Genomic DNA, 20,569 nt, shown 5'->3' with positions numbered 1-20,569 from the left:
AGCTTTCCAGGGGAGCCGAGCTCCCCGTAGCTCCCCGTAATTTCAACCATGGAAATATTTGACTTTTTCCTGCTGAACTTCGTCACACCTGCAGTTTGATGCTGGAACCGCTGATTGAACCACATTCATCTGCTGTTTGACACTAAACCCTCATTTTATTTCTGTCTTTATTCCAGTTTCCAGGAGATTACCAGTAAAGCTTCTCTGTAGAACTGGTCTCCGCTCTGATCTGAACACTTTCACCTTCTTTGAGTCAAACTGCTGCAGGAATATTTTCAGTGAAACAGCTGAAATGAAAATTGATCCTAAATGTGGAAAAAAGCTTCAGTGTGAGCAGCTGTGATGGAGCAGATAATCCACCTGTAGAGGTGAAGATGAGGAAGATGAGGAGCGGCTGACAGGAAGCAGGTTAACGGATCAGAACCTACAGTGTGTGATTCCGCAGCTCCTTCAGTCAGACTTTCCATCCAAACTGGAATCACTTCATTTTTCCTTCTTTAACTTCTTCCTTTAGTTTCTCTTTCTGACAGAAAATGTCAAACTTTTTTTCCTGCTTCCTGTTTTAAATCTTCATCTGATTTAGTTTCACTTTCTGTTCATGGTAATAAAAGGAGGAGAAATGTTTCCTCTTTTGAGGCTGGTCTGCAGCTCCATCCCTCCATCTGGTGTCCTGATAGAAGTCCAGCAGCTGAAGGCAGCTTCCTCTTCCTCACTGCTGTCTGACTGCATCCATCTGACTCTGATATGAAGCAGAAACTCAGAGCCAATCAGAGGAGGAGCAGCAGATGATGGAAAGGAGGATTTCAGTAGATGTTCAGATGAATGATGTGTGTTTCCTCTGCAGGTGAAGGTAGAAAGTGTGTGTGAGCTGATGTGAATCCAGCATCATGGATCAGGACAGAGAGGAGGGAGTCCCTCCCTCTAAAACCACTCAGAGGTGAGATGTCCATCTCTAACTGTCCATGACTCTTCTCCATGTCAGAGATCACAACTCACATCACCAAACATCTGGATTCACAGGAACCAGCCTGGACCTGGACCTGGACCTGAACCCAGCTGTGTCTCCATGAAGAGCGACCAGTCGATGGATAAACCTCTTTATTTCAGATCAGACCAGCAGTGAGTATCAGAGTCCAGTGGAGGTTGGATCAGGTTTCAGATGAAAACCAGTTTCAGGTTCATCATTTCTGGACGTCTCTGCTGAGACGAATCTGCAGCATCATGATCATCATGTGATAGATTTGATTTGTCTTCCAGATTCTTCTGCAAACTAAATGCTGTTAAATCATTAAACCATCTTTATTCACAGGAATCAACTTAGACCTGGACCTGGACCTGAGCCCAGCTGTGTGTCCATGAAGAGCAACCATTCAAATAAACGATTAATTGATTTCCATCAAAGTCCTGGATCTAACAGACAGTAAGTAGTTGTCAGTATTAAAATGTTAAAGTCAAAGTTGAACTCAGATTTTTTTTTAACCCTGTCCTGTCCAGCATCCTAACATACGGAACGGTGGTCTGTGTGCCATATTTCGTTTGACAGATTTGCTCTACCAAGGGAGACATGTTATATAAATGGCTGCCTTTGATGTTTTTATTATTTTTATTGTAATCGTATTTTCTATCACAGTACTACACGATACATAAAGAAAATAGGATAATGATGATATGAAAAGTACAACAATCATCAAACATACCTGTAGAGAGACGTACCAACACACAAACATCAGCAACATCTAGTTGGAAGCAGATGGAGAGGCAAACACGTTTGTTAGCATGCACGTGTGAGCATGCAGCAATGATGAAATATACGCTTGCAAGGGGGCCATGACCACACCACACCCCGAAGCATCAAGGTTAGACAGGGGGAAGCCCGTGGCCCCAAAAGCCTGGCAGGTCAACAGAGCACAGAGCCCAGGACAGCCAAAAGCAGCCAGAGCACCAGCCCCACTCAACCCAGAACAGAGGGGACCGGAGCTGCCCGGCATCACTGCCCTGTTGCGCTGGGGAGCCCTGGAAGACGGTGAGTAGGCCTGCCGGGCGCCGCAGTGCGGGCCGCACGGAGGGCAGGCACACCACAGATCCAAGGGCCACCCATCCCCCCCTAGTAGAGCCCCGCCCAGGAACCCGACGGACCCCAACTGCCCCAGGCAAAACCACAGCAGACCATGCCAATCAATACCAAGGCTAGGTACCCCAGGGACAAGAATATGTCAGCAGGCCCATCCCTGCCACACCCCGTGACCCCGAGCATGTCCCAGGGCATGGGGGCATAGAAAGACCACCGCCCCTGTGCCCGCCCACCTGAATTGTAAGTGTGCATTAGCGTGAGCTATTTATAATGCAATTAAAAACTGGAAGGCTGCCATGAGGTGGTGTTGGGTCCCACTGCTGACAGGCAGCAGGACCTCTCAGTGCTCCCTCAGTGTGTGTGAGTGTGTGTGTTATGTGTGTAGTACTGTAGTGTTAAATGTGGTAGTGTCTAGAGAGGTCACAAAGTGAGGGGATTGGGAAGGGGCCACCTCATATAAAAGGCATTAAGACATATTTGTAGCCTAAATGGTTGACTAGGATTGATGGATAAATCTATCTCCCATCTTGAAGTAGGGTAGGGAATTTTTTACATTAATCTGTATATTTTTGAGAGTAACTGGGGTACAGAGGTCCATAAATTTTGCTACCATTGGAGAAAGTTCTAGGTCTGTTTGTTGAAGAGGGAATTTTGTGTGTATTATGGTTTTGAGCTGTTGATATTCTAAGAATCTGTTGCTGTTAATCCCATATTGTGATGAGAGTGTATTAAACGATAAAATGTGTCTGTTATGGATAATATGTTCAAAGTATTTAATTCCTTTGTTAATCCATTGATTAAAGTTTAGCATATTTTTGTTTAGTACAATATCAGGATTGTTCCAAATGGGTGTGAGTTTACATGGTATTATTGAGGAGTTGGTTTTTTGGGAGAAATGCCCACCAGGCTGTCAGCAACGTGCTGACTTTTGAAGCACTTTAGCTTTTTTATACTTAAGCTGACAAAAGGAAGATTACAAATTTCTAAATTGTTACAAAATGTTTGTTCTATGTCTATCCACAGGTCATCTAGTGGACTAGGTTTAAGCCATTTTAGGACATATTGCAACCTATTAGCTAGGAAGAAAGTTAGGCAGGTCTAATCCTCCTCTATCTTTCGGTTTCTGTAAAGTTTTTAAACTGATCCGGGGAGGTTTATTTTTCCAGAGAAATCGGGAGATGTCTAATTCTAGCGATTTAAACCAGGTAGAGGGGGGTTTCATGGGAATCATAGAAAACAAATAGTTGATTTTGGGTAGAACCATCATTTTTATGGTGGCAACTCTCCCCATGAGTGAAATGGGTAGAGATTTCCAGCGAGCAAGATCATCTTTTATAGTCTTAAGAAGGTGAGTGTGATTAAGTTTTGTTAGTTCCTGAGAGCCTGGAGGGAATATTTACACCCAGGTATCTAATGTTACCCGATTGTAAGGTGATGCTGGGTAGATTTTGAAAGCTACAGTTGATGGGTAGAACTGTACTCTTAGACCAGTTAACGGAGTAGTCCGACAGTGATGAGAATTTATTAATTAGTGAGATTGTTTCAGATAGAGAGGTTTGTGAGTTCTGGAGGAATAGTAAAACGTCATCAACAGAAAGACTTATTGTATGAAATATATTTTTGGACTGAATGCCTTTAATAGCTTTATTTTGTCTAATTGCAGCGGCTAGCGGTTCAATAAATATAGCAAAAAGTGAGGGAGATAGTGGACAACCTTGTCTGGTACCCCTTTGTAGATTAAAACTTGGTCTGGTCATTTGTTCTAACACTCGCATTAGGAGAACTGTATAAGATTTTAATCCAGTTAATGAAAGATGGGCCAAAGCCGAATCTGTTTAGAGTAGCTAGTAAATATTTCCAGTTAACACGATCAAAAGCTTTCTCTGCATCTAAAGAAACTATTATTGTTTCCAGGTTATTGATGGTAGAATAATCTATTATATTAATTAGTCTCCGCATGTTAACAGTGGAATATCTGCCCTTTATAAAGCCTGTTTGATCAGGGTGTATAATGAGAGGAGTTACTTTCTCTAACCTTCCAGCTAATGCTTTGCAGATTATTTTAAGGTCAGCATTTATCAGTGATATGGGTCTGTAGCTAGATGGTATTGTGGGGTCTTTACCTGGTTTTAATAGTACAGTAATGGTGGCAGAGTTTGTTATGTTTTGAAAAATGTTGGGGCCAGTATTGACCAGAATTCTTTTAGAACTCTGCTGGGAAGCCATCCGGACCTGGGGCTTTTTTACAGGGCATATGTTTAAGGGCTTCATGTAGCTCCTCCACTGTGAGGGGGGAATCTAAGGCCGTGACTTGTTCCTGCTGTAAACCTGGAAGATCTATATTGTTAAGAAAATTATGGATATCATTGTCTGATGGATCTAAGTGTGATGTATACAGAGTTTTATAGAAATCTCTAAAGATTTTGTTTATTGCATCGGGGTCATGCATAATATCACCTACTGAATCTTTAACTTCTAATATGGTAGATTTTTCTTTATTTATTTTGAACTGATTAGCTAAAAATCTTCCAGATTTATTACTATGTTCAAATGTCTCCAAGCGTAATCTTTGCACCAGAAATTCTGTTCTCTTGTTAATTATTTTATTTAATTTAAGTCTAGCCTTCATTATTTGGGTCATCTTTGGTTCTGGTGAAGCACTGTAGGCGTCCTCTAATGATTTAATTCTTAATTCTAATATTTTTTAGTTTTCTTTCCTTTTTTTATGTGATGCAAAAGAGATAATTTTGCCAAGCTGAGACTCCTGGTTTGTCATCGTTTTCTAAGCATATAGACCGCTCTTTTGTGAAGTAGCTGATGAAGTCGGGATCTTTAAGCAACGCTGTATTAAATCTCCAGCTTTTAGTCGGTGGTGTGATTCTCGTGTTCCTCAAAGTAAAGGAAACTGGGGCATGGTCGCTGATAGTGATGGGGTGAATCTGGGTCTCTGAAATCTCACTCACCAAAGAGCTGCTAACCAGAAAATAATCTAGCCTAGAGTATGAATGGTGAACTGAGGAAAAGAAGATGTACTCTCTGATATTAGGGTGATAAGACCGCCATATATCGCAAAGTCCAAAATCCTCCATATATTGTTTAACAGTGTTTGTGGATTGTCAGTTGCGATGATTTACAGTGTTACTAAATCTATCAGCTGAGACCAGAACCATGTTAAAATCCCCTATTGTGATCAGTGTGCTATCTGTGTGTTCAGAAAGTGATGGGAAGAAAATGTGAAAGAAGGATGGAACATCAACATTTGGGCCATATAAGTTAGCTAAGCATAACTTCATATTTTGAATAGATAATTTTACTGTGATGAAACTTTCTGCTGGATCTGTGATTATGTTAATTTCTTTGAATGTTACTTTTCTATTTATCAAAATGGCTACCCCTCTCTGTCTGGAGTTATAACAGGCTGAGTGAACATGAGGAAACTGGGTTGTAGAGAGGGCATTCACTGATGTTTTTGTCATATGAATCTCCTGTAAGAACACAATGTCTGCCTGCAGATCATTTAATCTATTAAAGATTTTTAGTCTCTTCTCTCTGGTCCCAGCTCCGTGCACATTCCACATGATAAATCTAAGTATGGTCATGCTTGTGGTGAAAAGGTGAGTGTTGGATGCTTCTTGTTAATATAAATGTGTATGTGTGTGTGTGTGTGTGTGTGTAAGTGTATGAATATGTATGTGTAATGTTGTGTGCCTGTGTTGAAAAGAAAATGAACCCATAAAAAATTTGTCCATTTTGTGAACATTAGAGACGGGCAGTATTATTGTATAATGTGAAAAAACATTAAATTCTGTGACTTAAGCCCAGTGAGTCTGATTAGCGTTTATAACACCTGTGCAAAGTGTGCAGAGTGTGGATACATATCTGAGGTCAGTAGAGCCAGGGAGTGGTGTTATGGTCACGATGTAGCTGTCAATTGACGTAAAGTTTGTCCACCGAGATGACAGCGCGGGTTCCTCCGTCAAGGAATTTCCTCCTGATGGGGAACAAGGTCTTGCAACGCTCCAGGATTTCTCTAGGAAACTGTTCGTTCATACTAAGGTAAGTCCAATGAAGCTGTCTGCCGCAACACTTCACCTCCTCTTTTTCTTTGTGGAGAACGAATTTAGCTACTATCAGCCTGGGTCTACCCTCCGTTTTTTTTTTCCCTATGCGTTGAACCCGATGAAAGGAGATGGCTTTTACCTTTTGCTCTGGAAGTGTCGATGGAGATTAAGACATCCGTTGTATCGCTGCTGGTTGCAGAAACTTGACTGATCACTTCGACGGAATCTGCCGGGCGAACTCTTTTGGAACTGGAGCTGGTTTTGGAGGCCGTCGCCACAGTGTTGTTGGACTTGCCCATTACAATCCGCCGGAAGCTTTCTTAGATGAAATCTGTCTGGCTGGTGAGATCTCCTTCACTGTGATCCACAGTGACCGGGTTGGTGTGGTTTGAAATATCAAACTTGTTTTTCTTTTATTTTTCCTCTGTTAGTCTTGCTGTAGGGCCTGCCAAGTCTTGCTGAGTCTCGCATTACAGCTTCCTCCTCCTTCACAGCATCATCCAAAAAAAAAAAGAAGGAATCAGAGATTTTACTGTGAATCTTTGATGCTGCATTGATCACATCTGAAAATCCTGCATCCTCCAATAACTGCATCCTATCTGTGATGCAGCAGATTAAAGTTCAGGTCCAAGGTCTTCATCAGCTGGAGAAAGTCCAGTCAGTTCAGAGATCATTAGCTGTGGAAGCTGCCACACATCTGGTGGCTCTCTTCCCTGAAAACAGCTGAGCAGCTTCCTCAGATCAGCTGTGTCACCAAAGTCTTTCATTTTTGTCTCCTTCTGGTCCGTAAGCCAACGATCAAAGCAGAGACACATCAGCTTCATCAGCTGAGATCTGCTGCAGCTTTCAGGAGAAGATGTGGACATGAAACCAGGCTGGATGAAGAAGGAAGAACATGTTGGTGTCTGAATGAGCTGCTGCTGCTTTTCTGGAACATTCTGGGACATCAGTCTGACTCTGTTGGAGCTTCTAACATCTATGACTTCTAACAGAGTGAGCTGCTTCTTAGATGAAGTCCTAACTTTCCTCCTCCATGGTTCCACCTCCAATAAGCAGCTGCAGCTCCTGGTTTCTGGATCTCTGATCAGACAGCTGGCTGCAGAATCTCTGCAAGAAATCAGGAGGGAATGTTGCAGGAATTTGTCTTCTCACCTGCATCCAGAACATTTCTGGAACATTTCAAGGCTGCAGTTCATGTGTGAAAACAGCTTCATTGAACAGCATTAAAGTTCACGTCCAAAGTCAGAAATCTGTGTTTTCTATTTATTTTAGTTCAGCAGAACTTTCCATCAAAATGAGCTCAATCACTTTCCAATGATTCATTTTCTCCACATAGATCTGTTCACATCATCCTGTTAAAGTTCTTTTCTTTCTTTTTAATTCCACTGTTTACCTGCAAACATCAGATGTTCCAGTGTTGCTTGTTTCCAGTGTAGTTTGTCAACTAAAGAGCAGAATTCATCTGATCAACCAACCAGTAAAGACTTTATCAGAGAATTAGAATGAGTGTGTCAGTATGGTTCCAGACTGAACTGAGGCCTTTCAGAGGCTTTTCATCAGCAGGCTGAGCTGGATGTGGATCTCTGATCAGGCTGGAAGAACTTCTGAGTCTGTCATCAACGTCCATCTGGTCTCTTTGACAGCTCCTCTTCATCAGACATGAACTCCTCTTCATCACACATCAGCTCCTCTTCATCAGACATGAGCTCCTCTGAAAACATCTGTTCTGAACTTCAGCAGGTCTCTGATGGGTTTTAGGCTGAACTCTGAGATTTAATAACATTTCTGTTTTTTATATCAGGAACGTTAAGAGACTTAAAACTGGACCTGGATATGAAGTTAGACCTGAACCTGGACCCAGCTGTGTGTCCATGAAGAGCGACCAGTCAATAGGACATTTGATTGATTTCCATCAAAGTCGTGGATCTAACAGACAGTAAGTAGTTGTCAGTATTAAAATGTAAAAGTTGAAGCTGAACTCTCAGAATCAGGTTTTACTTTGTGTTGTGAATCTTTTTGCTTCTAAAGTTTCTGAGAATCAGGACATTCAGATGGGCTCAGATGTTAAGACGAGTTGGATCAGATGGTTCAACCAGCAAACAGCTGCAGTTTGATCCTAAATCCAGTCAGACCAGTCTGATCCAGTTCTTTCCAAACTCAGCTGGATTTCTCTAAGAATTCAGAAAGCTTCATGTTTCCAGTGTGAACGAGCTCCTCCTTACTGTTCATGCTGTGTGTTACATATGATATCCAGTCCTGACACTGTTAGGAAATAACATGCTGCTCCATGTAGAGCTTCTTTTTCTGGCTGACTTTGTCTCTTTAACAACTTTAGCTGAACGTGTTGCTGCTTCCAATAAAACCTTTGTTTCCATTTCCTAAACACAGAAAAGCTGCTCTGTGAACATGGAGAAAATAATAGTTTGAACTTGATGTTGAGTTGGTTTACTTGAACATTCAGAGGCAGATTTAAGTTTTATTTTAGAAAGCTTCCAAACCTTCCAGGAAACAGAATTCCTGCATGTTCCACATGGAAAGAATATTCCCTAAAACTTTCTTTGACTCACAAACAAACCAAAACTATTTCTGGTTTAAACTCTAACAGTTCCTCTCATGGTTCTCCATCTGACATCAGTCAGTCTCATCCAAGCACACACTGGCTGTGGCTACCTTGCTCCAGGGCACCTCAGCACAGAGCTTCATGAAGGTGTTGGTGAGAGCTTCCTAAAAGCTGAAAGCAGCTTCTCCATGTGACAGAATGTGATGTGATTCTTCCTGATTCCTCCACAGAGTGGACCAGCAGAGCTCAGAGCTTCCCAGTGGTCAGTCTGCCCAGCAGCATCAAACACAGCTGGACTCCATATTTATGGTCTGTACATGTACAACAACTACTTTTCCATCTCTTCTGTCCACATCATCTCCATGCTGACCTTTGTAGACCAGTGGATTGTCAGTGTGTCCAACATGGATCTGATGTTTGGCTCTATGATTTCAGTCTGATTGTGTCCTTCATATCGTTTCTCTTCCAGCTGCTGGAGGACAACATGATCACTTTCATGAAGAAGGAGCTGAAGAAGATCCAGAAGCTTCTGAGTCCAGATTACCCAGAATGCTCAGTGTTGGAGGGTGAGGATGAGGAGCAGAGGAAGAGCAGCAGAGAGGCGTTAGTGAAGATCACAGTGGACTTCCTGAGGAGGATGAAGCAGGAGGAGCTGGCTGAGCGTCTGCAGAGCAGTAAGAGGATTTCTCTAAAGATTGAAGCTGCTGGATAAATGACACATTTACTGATGTCTCAACACATGAACATCACATATTCACATCCTCATTCCTCAGAGGCTTCAAATCTTTACTGACTCTTCTTATTTCTTCTTTTCTTTCAGAACTTCTGGCTGCAGCTTGTCAACGTAAACTAAAATGTGGTCTGAAGAAGAAGTTCCAGTGTGTGTTTGAGGGGATTGCTAAAGCAGGAAACCCAACCCTTCTGAACCAGATCTACACAGAGCTCTACATCACAGAGGGAGGGACTGCAGAGGTCAATGATGAACATGAGGTCAGACAGATTGAAACAGCATCCAGGAAACCAGACAGACCAGAAACAACCATCAGACAAGAAGACATCTTTAAACTCCCACCTGGAAGAGATGAACCAATCAGAACAGTGATGACAAAGGGAGTGGCTGGCATTGGGAAAACTGTCTTAACACAGAAGTTCACTCTGGACTGGGCTGAAGACAAAGCCCACCAGGACATCCAGTTGACATTTCCACTGACTTTCAGAGAGCTGAATGTGCTGAAAGAGAAAAAGTTCAGCTTGGTGGAACTTGTTCATCACTTCTTTACTGAAACCAAAGAAGCAGGAATCTGCAGCTTTGAAGAGTTCCAGGTTGTCTTCATCTTGGATGGTCTGGATGAGAGTCGGCTTCCTCTGGACTTCCACAACAATGAGACCCTGACTGATGTTACAGAGTCCACCTCAGTGGATGTGCTGCTGACTAACCTCATCAGGGGGAAACTGCTTCCCTCTGCTCGCCTCTGGATAACCACACGACCTGCAGCAGCCAATCAGATCCATCCTGACTGTGTTGGCATGGTGACAGAGATCAGAGGGTTCACTGACCCACAGAAGGAGGACTACTTCAGGAAGAGGTTCAGAGATGAGGAGCAGGCCAGCAAGGTCATCTCCCACATGAAAACATCACGAAGCCTCCACATCATGTGCCACATCCCAGTCTTCTGCTGGATCACTGCTACAGTTCTGGAGGATGTGCTGGAAACCAGAGAGGGAGGAGAGCTGCCCAAGACCCTGACTGAGATGTACATCCACTTCCTGGTGGTCCAGACCAAAGTCAAGAAGGTCAAGTATGATGGAGGAGCTGAGACAGATCCACACTGGAGTCCAGAGAGCAGGAAGATGATTGAGTCTCTGGGAAAACTGGCTTTTGATCAGCTGCAGAAAGGAAACCTGATCTTCTATGAATCAGACCTGACAGAGTGTGGCATCGATATCACAGCAGCCTCAGTTTACTCAGGAGTGTTCACACAGATCTTTAAAGAGGAGAGAGGACTGTACCAGGAGAAGGTGTTCAGCTTCGTCCATCTGAGTGTTCAGGAGTTTCTGGCTGCTCTTCATGTCCGTCTGACCTTCATCAAGTCTGGAGTCAACCTGATGGAAGATAAACAAACAGATTCCATTTGTTCAAATGAACCAAATCTACATCTCCATCAGAGAGCTGTGGACGAGGCCTTACAGAGTCCAAAAGGACACCTGGACTTGTTCCTCCGCTTCCTCCTGGGTCTTTCACTGCAGACCAATCAGAGTCTCCTACGAGGCCTGATGAGACAGACAGGAAGTAGCTCACAGACCAATCAGGAAACAGTCCAGTACATCAAGGAGAAGATCAGTGAGAATGTGTCTGCAGAGAGAAGCATCAATCTGTTCCACTGTCTGAATGAACTGAATGATCGTTCTCTAGAGAAGGAGATCCATCAGTTCCTGAGATCAGGACGTCTCTCCACAGATGAACTGTCTCCTGCTCAGTGGTCAGCTCTGGCCTTCATCTTACTGTCATCTGAAGAAGATCTGGAGGTGTTTGACCTGCAGAAATACTCTCCTTCAGAGGAGGTTCTTCTGAGGCTGCTGCCAGTGGTCAAAGCCTCCAGCAAAGCTCTGTAAGTACATATATAGCAGGATGTGGAGAAATATTCTGCTGCTGGTATAAGGGTACATCATGGGACAGATTATTACTTGTCTTATTATTTCCTCTTCAGACTGAGCAGCTGTTCCCTCTCAGATGAAGGATGTTCAGCTCTGTCCTCAGCTCTCAGCTCTCCGTCCTCCAGACTGAAGGACCTGGACCTGAGAATCCAGGACTCAGGACTGAAGAAGCTGTGTGATGGACTGGAAAACTGGAAACTGGAAACTCTCAGGTCAGGTTTCTCTGCTGCTCTCACGTGTTTTTCCTCTGTTTCAGCTTCAAACATCTCTGTGATGGAATAATCTGCAAAGTTTTCTAAACTACTTTGAAATATTCTGAATGAAATATGTCCAGAGTAACGCGTCTTTTAAAATGAAGGAACATGTGTTTTATTTAGGACTTAAAGGTATAAATGAGCCTCTGGTTAAATAAAGATGCTCTACTTTGTCTCTCAGCTTTGGTTGAAACGTTGCTCGTCCTGCTTGTTGATCACGTTGTTTCCATCCAGTGGTTCAGTCACATAGTAAACAGAATCACCCCCAATGCTTTTTCCTGCCTAAATTCCTTTACCCTGATGGAAAACATCATGGAGTTTAGGAAAGGTGGTGGGATAAATTCAGAGGATCCAAGAAAAGATGACAGCGTTGCATTGAGAATCCGACCACAATGAGCCTCACCTGTGGTTTTATTCTGCAGCTCTGAAACTACAGATGTTCAATAAATATTCTACAGAAAGGGATTCAGATATTTCATCTAATGCAGTCTGATCACACTGACATGGAAACTATATGTCATGTGAACATGTTCAGATATATAATATGACTTTATAATCAAGCTTGGTGATTAAAGGGAAGGAAAAGTAAAACATGTTGTCACAGCTGCTCACACTCACCCCACTGTCCTCATATATGTCCACACGTTTACCAGTTAGTACAACTGGATAAACACCAGCATTGCTTCCAAGGCTGCAGCCAGAATGAAGTGTGTTATGGAATTATCTCCTTTCATAAAGGAAGCTACGCTGTTCCTCAAAGAGGTCATAAAGAAAGCATTGGAGCAGCTTTCATTAGCATCTGATGGTTTCAGACAGCTCTTACCATGGCTGCTGCTCACACACTTCCAGGTTCTTCACTCTGTAAGGAAGGTTCTGGAGCAGACTGGACACTTAGACCAGACCAGCAAGGACGCCCCCAAGGGGTGGCCAGGGGTGGCCAGTGCCACCCTGAACAAAAAGCTGGCCACCCCAGAAAATATTGTATTTTTCTTTTTCTTTTTTTTTTCTTTTTACTATTAACACGGCACAGCACACTTTGTTTATATTTGAATGTCAAACTATTTCAAAAGCTAATAAAAAAAAGTAAATAAAAAGTATTTTAATCAGGCACACAGAGGGCACCTCACATGTAGGGTCCTACTGAAAGGGCCTTAGAGCGAGGACACCGAAGCTGGAAGATCCAATAATACCTGACTGCAGCCCGCAGCCGCTACAAACCACGCCCACTACAAACCACGCCCACTACAAACCACGCCCACAAGCCGCTACGGTGGCTGTGGAGTTCCAAAGCATGCCGAAAGCAAACAGATGGGAAATAAAACCATACCAGGAGCATTAACGGTTGATTCACCACATTAAATGCCTTTCAGTGCAAACAATGGGCTTGAAACAATTGATAAAAAAGAGGCAAATGTGCAGAAGGTTATTATGAACTAAAATTAATATTTCTAATAATAATAATTAGTAGCAGTTATTTAGATTTAAATAGGTTGTTTACTCCAGCAGTTTTCCAAGAGCCGTGTCACAGCTTGGTCTACTATATCACATGCCATAAATATCACTGAAAGATAATGATTTATTATACTAAAAAGGGATTATGAAATTGAAAAATTACCCATTAAACTATCAGCAGCACAGGGTGCCACAGATGTGGAAAACATCCAGTGCCCAGGTCATCCCACCCCACAGAGTCACTATTGACCTGTGGCCCTGACACCTCACCTGGCAAAGACTGGAGAGGCTGGTGCTCCATCCTCTGCATTCTGTGGTACGACCCTCAGCAGATCCTCTACAGTTAGCTTACCAGCCAAACACTGGAGTTGAGGATGTTGTCATCTTCCCTCTGCAGACATCCTACCTGAAGAGGCCTTGAAGCACTGTGAGAATCATGTTCTATGATTTCTCCAGTGCTTTCAACACCATCCAGACAGAACTCCTGAAGGATAAGCTGGATCATGGTGTGCCAGGACTTCCTGACCAACAGGTCTGTGTGTGAGGTCAAGGGATTGCGCTTCTGACACTGTGTTCTGCAGCACGGGGACTTCTTAAGGGACAGTTCTGGCTCTGGCTCCTCTCCATCTACACCACTGACTTCATTCACCACCAGATATAAAATACCAAGTAAATACACCAACGCACACACACACATATATATATATATATATATATATATATATATATATATATATATATATATATATATATATATATATATATATATATATAAATAAACAGGCAAAGAGGTTAGCTATTTAAGTTATTCATCTAAGTCAACTGTTTTTGCTTTTGGGCCAATTTCACAAGAAAGAAGTGGTAATCCGCCAATCCCAATTATGAACACTTTCTGCAAGAAATGAAGCACATGAAACCCATATAAATCACATTAAGAGCAGGAAAGATTTCTAAACCAGTCTTTAAATAATGATGGATGTATCTTATTTTTGACTGAAGTTACTTTTCTTTTTCAGTGCTTCTGTAATACTGTACCATATATGGCAATCTCTCTCTCTTACACCGCCTGCCATAACATGTCCCATTTGTACAGTTCATAAATAAAATAAAAGATCTTACGGCTTAACTGAAAAGAATGCTGGCCCTTTGAAACAATATTTCTTAATTATATAAATTTAGACTAGTGAAATAAATAGCTCTTCACAAATATTTAAAATATGTACCTTAAAACAGAATGTTTAAAAGTTTTAAAAAATATGAAACAAATGAAACCAACAACAGTTTAGTGTTTTATTGGCAACAGCTAAAGCATCTGCACAAAGTCCTTGGACTCGAGTGCTCTTTGGAGTTGTTCTTTGTATGTCAGCATTTTCTGCTCTGCCTCCTTGCTCATGTTTTTTGATGCATAATGTGCAAACAGCTGTTTCTCACTGATGAGACAAAATGAAAGAAATAATCACAGAAAATTCACACAGAGAGGTTTTCATAATAAATGTCCAAATACATGTAAGTATTAGCACACTCCTCATGTTTGTAGTATACCTGTAGTCATATTGCAGTCCACATTCATAGATTTCTGTGGCCCTGTGCAGGGAAACAGCATGTACACCAGCAATAGCATGGAGTGTTGCCTGTGTCATGAGAACAAAAAGGACATCTTTCATTTAGACTGTAAATCAGTCTGGCATGTTTAAGATATACAACTTAAGTTTAAAAGACTTACAATAGTAATACATACAAAACATGTTAACATGATCAATTCTAAAAAAATGTACCTCTGGCAGAAGCACGTCCATAACAAATGCCACTTGATCATGACATTTGGTTCCCTGTGCTTCCAACAGACTGGCCAAGAAGCTCATCACTCTGTCAAGCTGGTCTTCTTTCTCGAGGAAAATTCTCACTCTTCCCTTTGATGCCCAGGACGGTGTGAGTTTTCCTGCGATGACTGCCTGTAAATATAATAAACATTTTTGGGAGGTTCCTCAAATAAATAAACACTAGGCTAACCGAAAGAGGTTCACTTTAATCATTCGTCATATTGACTGAATTAAAGAGTATGAATCAAAATGAATTTTTAAGCTCACTTGGAGGTGTTGTCGCAGGCATTCATCCTGAGTGATAAATGTTAACAGAAGCTCACTGGCAAGGATTCGCTTCTGTTCAGCTTGCTGAGCTCGTTCCTAAAATTAGATGAAAAAAAGTGATTTACATATTAAAAAATACACCCCTGCCCTCCACACCCTATGTACAGTACATACACACATGCAGTAGCACAATACACATACGTATCCACCCCCACCCCAATACTGTAACATGGCTGACCACAGAGACCTGGGGTGAGAAAACACCATGCTATTCTATGGGAGCTGTCCACACAGAGCCGTCACTGGGCACAACTAGAGGACCAAGTGCAAACAATCATTCGGTTTCTTGATCGTTTGCATGTCCTTACCACTAGCCTGTTGAAAGACATGTCCTCACTCAGGATCCCAGCATCTCTGGTTGTGGTGAACACATCCTGGCGTTGGTCACTGCTGTCATTATTGTCCTTAATCAAGACATGCAAAACACGTGACTTAGTGCACAGCTGTAAACACTATGTTGTTGTCATGCACCGATCTTCACTCACTTGAACCTGCTCTCTTGATGGAAAACTGTAAGGCCTCTTACAGTACATGTGATCAATTTCAGGGTCAGTGTGCTGTGGATTCTGCAGAAAGTGAATAATAATTGCGTCGCTTTTATGGGGATCCAGAGGGGATTGATGCTTTGCAATTAAAATTATGCACCAATCACAAATTGTTTTTTGACAAAATATACAGTTTTCTATTCTGAAAAGAGATCAACCAAAAAACATGGGTAAAGCTCAAGGCAAAATATAAATGTGTTCTTCAGGACAACTGATGTTTCAAAATCACTCAGTAACTTAATGTCCATTAATAGTATAGCTTAGCTAAACTGGTGCATCAATAGCATATGAAGTGTGTGTCAGATGTCACTAGAATGAATGCAACCATATAATAACAGTACCATCAACAACAGACATTGTGTGCTATAAATGTTCATTTAATAGTTGTTTGAGTGGTGATCTATTTTCAAACAGGCTGGAGTGATGGATACTGTATAAGGTCCTCACTGACCATGGGGCTTTCAAGTTTTCTTTTGCGTGTGATCCTGAATACTGGTGGTACATTGTCACGAAGAGTTGCCTTTCCTTCATCTGTAAAATGAGCAAACTTCCTTCCATACCTGCAATTAACAGATTTCCATGACACAGAATAAAAAGAGACAAGTGTTATCATAAAGGGTTTTTAATAATTTAATTAAAAATCGAATTATCTTTGAGGAAGCCCTGAACCATACCCTTTCAGCCCAAAGTTCTCCAAGAGAACAATGCACCACCATCTTCTAAGGAGACACATGTCATCCTAATGAAGACCAGATAGTGTTACTACCACAGTTGATTTTTTGTATAGGTAAAATTTTTAAAAAATTAGTTATAATTTTTCAATTTCATAGGATACTTACAACACCGAAGTCAAAGCAGGCATCCATGGCAAAGTACCAGGCATACTGTAGTGATGACAAATTATAGAAATAAATACATATAAAGACACAAGGGTTACCTGACAATTACTTTATGACATTACGCTCACCATTATCATGAAGACACCACAGTCATTGCCATGTGTCTGCTTAGGAACATCCTGTGTAACAGACAGTTACAGTTAACAATATAGCATAATTATTTACAAATCTATTTGTCAGTGATATTGCAGGAAATACCTTCAAATCCAGGGCAGTCTTCTCTGTCCAGGCTCCCGCAACAATCTGCTGTGCAAGACCTCTGAGTAACAAAAAACAGAGCAATGTAAAACATAAAAAGTATACACTGCTATGATTCTGTTGGGGAGAGAAAAAAAAACTGATACATAACATATGAACAGTATCAAAATCTGTAATCCACAGAACGGGGAACATGTCCAAGAACGGGACCATGCAAATAAGAACATTTCAAGTTCATGGAGGAGGATTTGTTTATAACCCTTTTTCTTTTGATTTCACTGACAAATTGTCAATTTGAGCCCATTTCAGCTCTCTAGAAACAAATCTTGTCTGATCTTACAGAAAACTTTCCGTGTTTACGATGAACTTATGTTTGGAATGTTTTCAAAACAGTGGCAGGTCAGGGTAACGTGACCGCCAGAACAGACAACACCGAAAAACCTCAACAGCTCCCTGTAGGCCTGACTAGAGAAACCATCAGCTCTTCTGAAGTACAGCGAATCCAGAAAGAAGATTTCTTTCTGGAGTGGCCTCATTACCTATAGAAAATATACAGTTTGCACAGTAACCAAAAAGCCACAGCAAATTCAAAAATTACTTGTCTTCACATATTCTGTTAATATTGTATGGCAATCATAAAAATGTGTCCAGTATACGGTATCTGAAATGGTATAATGTCCTTACACTCAGAAGAAAATGCCCTGGAATCCAAAGGGGGATGATTAGGGCATCTTTCTGGTCAGCATCTTTCTGTTTAAAAAAAATTCTGATTGTACTGACACTTAGCTAATTGTTTGAATTATCCTTGCATTACATTTGCCTTGATGCATAGTATTTTAGGACCAGCAAAGACTTTTTACAAAATGAAAATTTAGATTGTTTAATTACTGGGAAATGGAGCAGGGGATCAGTGTTTCCAGGATCGAGCCATGTTGGGGTGACGTACAGGTCAGCAACAAAAACATCCCTTCCCTGTCGATTGAAAGTAAACCAAGAGTGTTAAATATTAGAAAATGGTCAAGCATATGACTCAGTGTCACTTATGAATACATCCAAGTAATGGATGCAAGTCTAGAAATTCCCTTTTCATCTACTCACTTGATCTTGGTCAGTATTAAATATCAGAGATTTTTTAAACCAACCTGGATATTTGCCATCTCCCTGACCAACCTGAGGCACCCATTCCCTACCTGTTGATGTTTACAAAACAGCATCATACAGTGAAGTAATAACTTTTTTTATGAAAAGATGCTTTCATCAGAAATATGTACAGTTGAGTACCACTGATTCCAGCTAGCAATAAACATTCTGGTTGAACTTACCTCCATATTTAACCACAGAAATCTGGTGGCCTTGTAAATGTGGAACAAGTGCATGTATGGCCCAACCTTTTGGCACATTGGACACTGAAAAGTGTCCACTCCCAATTTAACGAGCTCCGGGCAAGTGCCATCCTGAAATGTTGTGTTGTTTGTCTATAGGAGAATAAAATACCATTTTAAAAAACTCATAGGCCTACTTCCTTACTTTATACCAGGGGTAAGCAACTTCAGTCATTGAGGGTCGGCATAGGAGTTTCACTGTTGTAACCCACCTTGTGCAGAGCTTGTCACCAAGCGCTGCTAATCACCCATTGATCAGAGTCAGCTGTGTTGCAGCAGAGAAATTCTGAACACCTGCAGGATGTCAGCCCTCGAGGACTAGAGTTGCCTACCCATGCTTTACACATTTAATTTTTAAAATAAATAAAAATAACTGTAAAAAGCACTTCGACCGTCATCAACACACATATCACTATTCTCTGGCAGCTGCGGTTGGTTGGCGAATGTACTATTTAATTGACACTGTTATTTTGATATAGCCATTTCATTTCAAAATAATATAAATGTGTCTCACCTGAACGGGCATTGACATCGCGTCTATAATCTTCGATTGTTTATGCCACCTTTTTCTTCCGCTTCCTCTGCGTTTAGTAATCTTCGATTGTTTATGCCGCCTTTAAGGGGCGTAGTTTGTAGGGGGCGTGGTTTGTTGTGGCTTTGAGGGAAGCCCCGGCTGCAGTCAGACCCTTCTCGGAAGATCAAAGAGCAATGTTGCCACTGGTAATAGAATGGACTCTAACAATCAGCTCTACAAAAGACTTGTCAGTAAGTATATGATAAAACCACAAGTACTTCAGTTTAATGGTTTTCTGCTAACTGTTGGTGGGGTTTAAATAGTTACAGGGATGATGGCTAGCGCTAACATGTGGATGTAGATGACCTGGAATGAATGGCAATATAGTTACCTTTACATGCGCTAATGCTACGAAGGAAACGTTAGCCAATGTTCAGCAAATCAAGCCATTCATAAGTTAACGTTTGCACACGTTAGGTAGTTAATAACATTATTAACCTTATCTTCGTTAGATGGAGAACATTTGTAACAACCTTGTTAGCTGTCTGAATGCTACTGGCTAGACAGCTAACATTATAAAGAATTTGCTGTAATAGCGTCATGATTTAATTAGTCACTGTGTGTGCTAACGGTATGTCATTTTGCAGACAGTGAAGAGAAAGTCTTCCAAAGATATTGCCTCCTTCTTCTCTAAGAGACAGACAGTTACAGGAGAGCAGCACAGAGCAAATGCTAGGCAGCCAGAGAAAGAATCAGAGAGAATGACACTGTGGCTACACCTGAAGGCAACTAAAGCCAACCGCAAATGTTTCCCTGACTTCTACGGACATCAGTTATACTAGATTTATTTCTCAGAACAATATCACAGAGTTGATAGAATCCTAGACCTTTTCTTGGAGTATAACATTACCGTCCTTGTGCTTCTTCCATAACTGTTATTTGTCTATTACTCCAGCTTTAGCTATAGTGTAATGTTGAGAGTGTAGTGCTGTGTTGACAAGAATTTCTCCTCTGGGGATGAATAATAATAGTTAAAAATGATATCCTGATGTTGTAATCTGGGGGCTGTAGTAACACTCTGAGACTAAATCATCTTATAAAAACAGCAGGCTCTGTTTATTTGCATATGATGATCAATATCTTTTACAGTAGAGGGCTCAGAACAGCTGGATCCCGACCAGCCCAGGTCTCCAGGTAGTGGACCTGCTCATAGACCAGCAGGTGAGGATGATGTTTTCCTGGTGGCAGAATTGATGTTTAGCAGATCAGTTCTGAAAGAAGGTCTTGTCATTATACTTTTTTATAATAATGACAACTTTTCTCTGTTGTTTTAGACATGTCCCAGTCACGAGCAGATGGACCAAAACAGCCAAATGTAAAGGTTTACCCTTAGACCGTGTACAACGACAGGAGACGGGGCTTCAACTATGTGATTCTCCATTCATGAGTTGTTGGTGAATAATAATTTCCATGTTTACTGCTAATTGGTCACACAGAAGTGAGTGAGTGAGTGCCCTCTCTTTGCCATTTTGCCCCTGTAATTTTGTCTTTGGTCACAAATATCGATAAAATAAACACATGAGAATGTAAATAAATGCAAATTGATAATAAATGTGCAATCTAATGGAGAGAAGAGTCAGTGTGCTGATGTTCATTAAGGTTGTTTGAGTAGGTCAACACTGTAGTTGCCATATACATTGAGAGGAACAAGTCTGTTCAGATATGCCCAAAATGTCCCTCCCAATATGCCACTATGGGATAATATAATATTATTATATTACCCTGTATGGGATGCCCCCAGACCCCCTAGCTGAATTTGGTCCCCCACCCA

General features: G+C 41.4%; 1 protein-coding gene and 2 long non-coding RNA genes across 7 annotated transcripts; 1 reads left to right on the top strand and 2 right to left on the bottom strand.

The window, feature by feature from the left end:
* Nucleotides 1-11,243: 11,243 nt before the first annotated feature.
* On the top strand, nucleotides 11,244-20,087 carry LOC121655276. 3 transcript variants are annotated; one of them, XR_006013126.1, is made up of 4 exons: nucleotides 11,244-11,301; nucleotides 11,401-11,559; nucleotides 19,888-19,959; nucleotides 20,073-20,087. It is a non-coding gene; the product is annotated as an uncharacterized LOC121655276 (long non-coding RNA). The 3 variants fall into 3 exon arrangements; XR_006013128.1 differs by lacking the exons at nucleotides 19,888-19,959; nucleotides 20,073-20,087 and adding exons at nucleotides 13,232-13,369; nucleotides 13,451-13,779; XR_006013129.1 differs by lacking the exons at nucleotides 19,888-19,959; nucleotides 20,073-20,087 and adding an exon at nucleotides 13,451-13,779.
* LOC121654643 (PWWP domain-containing DNA repair factor 3A-like) lies at nucleotides 14,330-18,185 on the bottom strand. 2 transcript variants are annotated; one of them, XM_042008864.1, is made up of 7 exons: nucleotides 18,165-18,185; nucleotides 15,686-15,766; nucleotides 15,509-15,604; nucleotides 15,141-15,236; nucleotides 14,829-15,005; nucleotides 14,596-14,684; nucleotides 14,330-14,483 (listed from the first exon to the last, which is right to left on the bottom strand). In XM_042008864.1, exons 1-7 carry the CDS (start codon nucleotides 18,168-18,170, stop codon nucleotides 14,357-14,359), a joined length of 672 nt encoding a protein of 223 aa, XP_041864798.1. In that variant the 5' UTR covers nucleotides 18,171-18,185; the 3' UTR covers nucleotides 14,330-14,356. The 2 variants fall into 2 exon arrangements, with proteins under 2 accessions (XP_041864798.1, XP_041864805.1); XM_042008871.1 differs by lacking the exon at nucleotides 15,686-15,766.
* On the bottom strand, nucleotides 16,428-18,119 carry LOC121655447. 2 transcript variants are annotated; one of them, XR_006013206.1, is made up of 7 exons: nucleotides 17,985-18,119; nucleotides 17,731-17,814; nucleotides 17,527-17,592; nucleotides 16,843-17,381; nucleotides 16,713-16,763; nucleotides 16,585-16,629; nucleotides 16,428-16,484 (listed from the first exon to the last, which is right to left on the bottom strand). It is a non-coding gene; the product is annotated as an uncharacterized LOC121655447 (long non-coding RNA). The 2 variants fall into 2 exon arrangements; XR_006013209.1 differs by having other exon boundaries at nucleotides 16,843-16,903.
* Nucleotides 20,088-20,569: the final 482 nt, after the last annotated feature.

This window comes from Melanotaenia boesemani, chromosome 2 (genome assembly GCF_017639745.1).
Source record: "Melanotaenia boesemani isolate fMelBoe1 chromosome 2, fMelBoe1.pri, whole genome shotgun sequence".
Taxonomy (NCBI): Eukaryota; Metazoa; Chordata; class Actinopteri; order Atheriniformes; family Melanotaeniidae; genus Melanotaenia; species Melanotaenia boesemani.
This window is presented reverse-complemented; position numbering and strand designations above follow the sequence as displayed.

What these genes read in the sequence shown, in the direction of transcription:
- LOC121654643 (XM_042008864.1), bottom strand. An exon ending in CATCAAGAGAGCAGGTTCAA is followed by an intron (nt 15,605 to 15,685) that starts GTGAGTGAAGAT and finishes GTCTTGATTAAG; the next exon opens with GACAATAATGACAGCAGTGA. An exon ending in GCCTGCGACAACACCTCCAA is followed by an intron (nt 15,006 to 15,140) that starts GTGAGCTTAAAA and finishes TTATATTTACAG; the next exon opens with GCAGTCATCGCAGGAAAACT.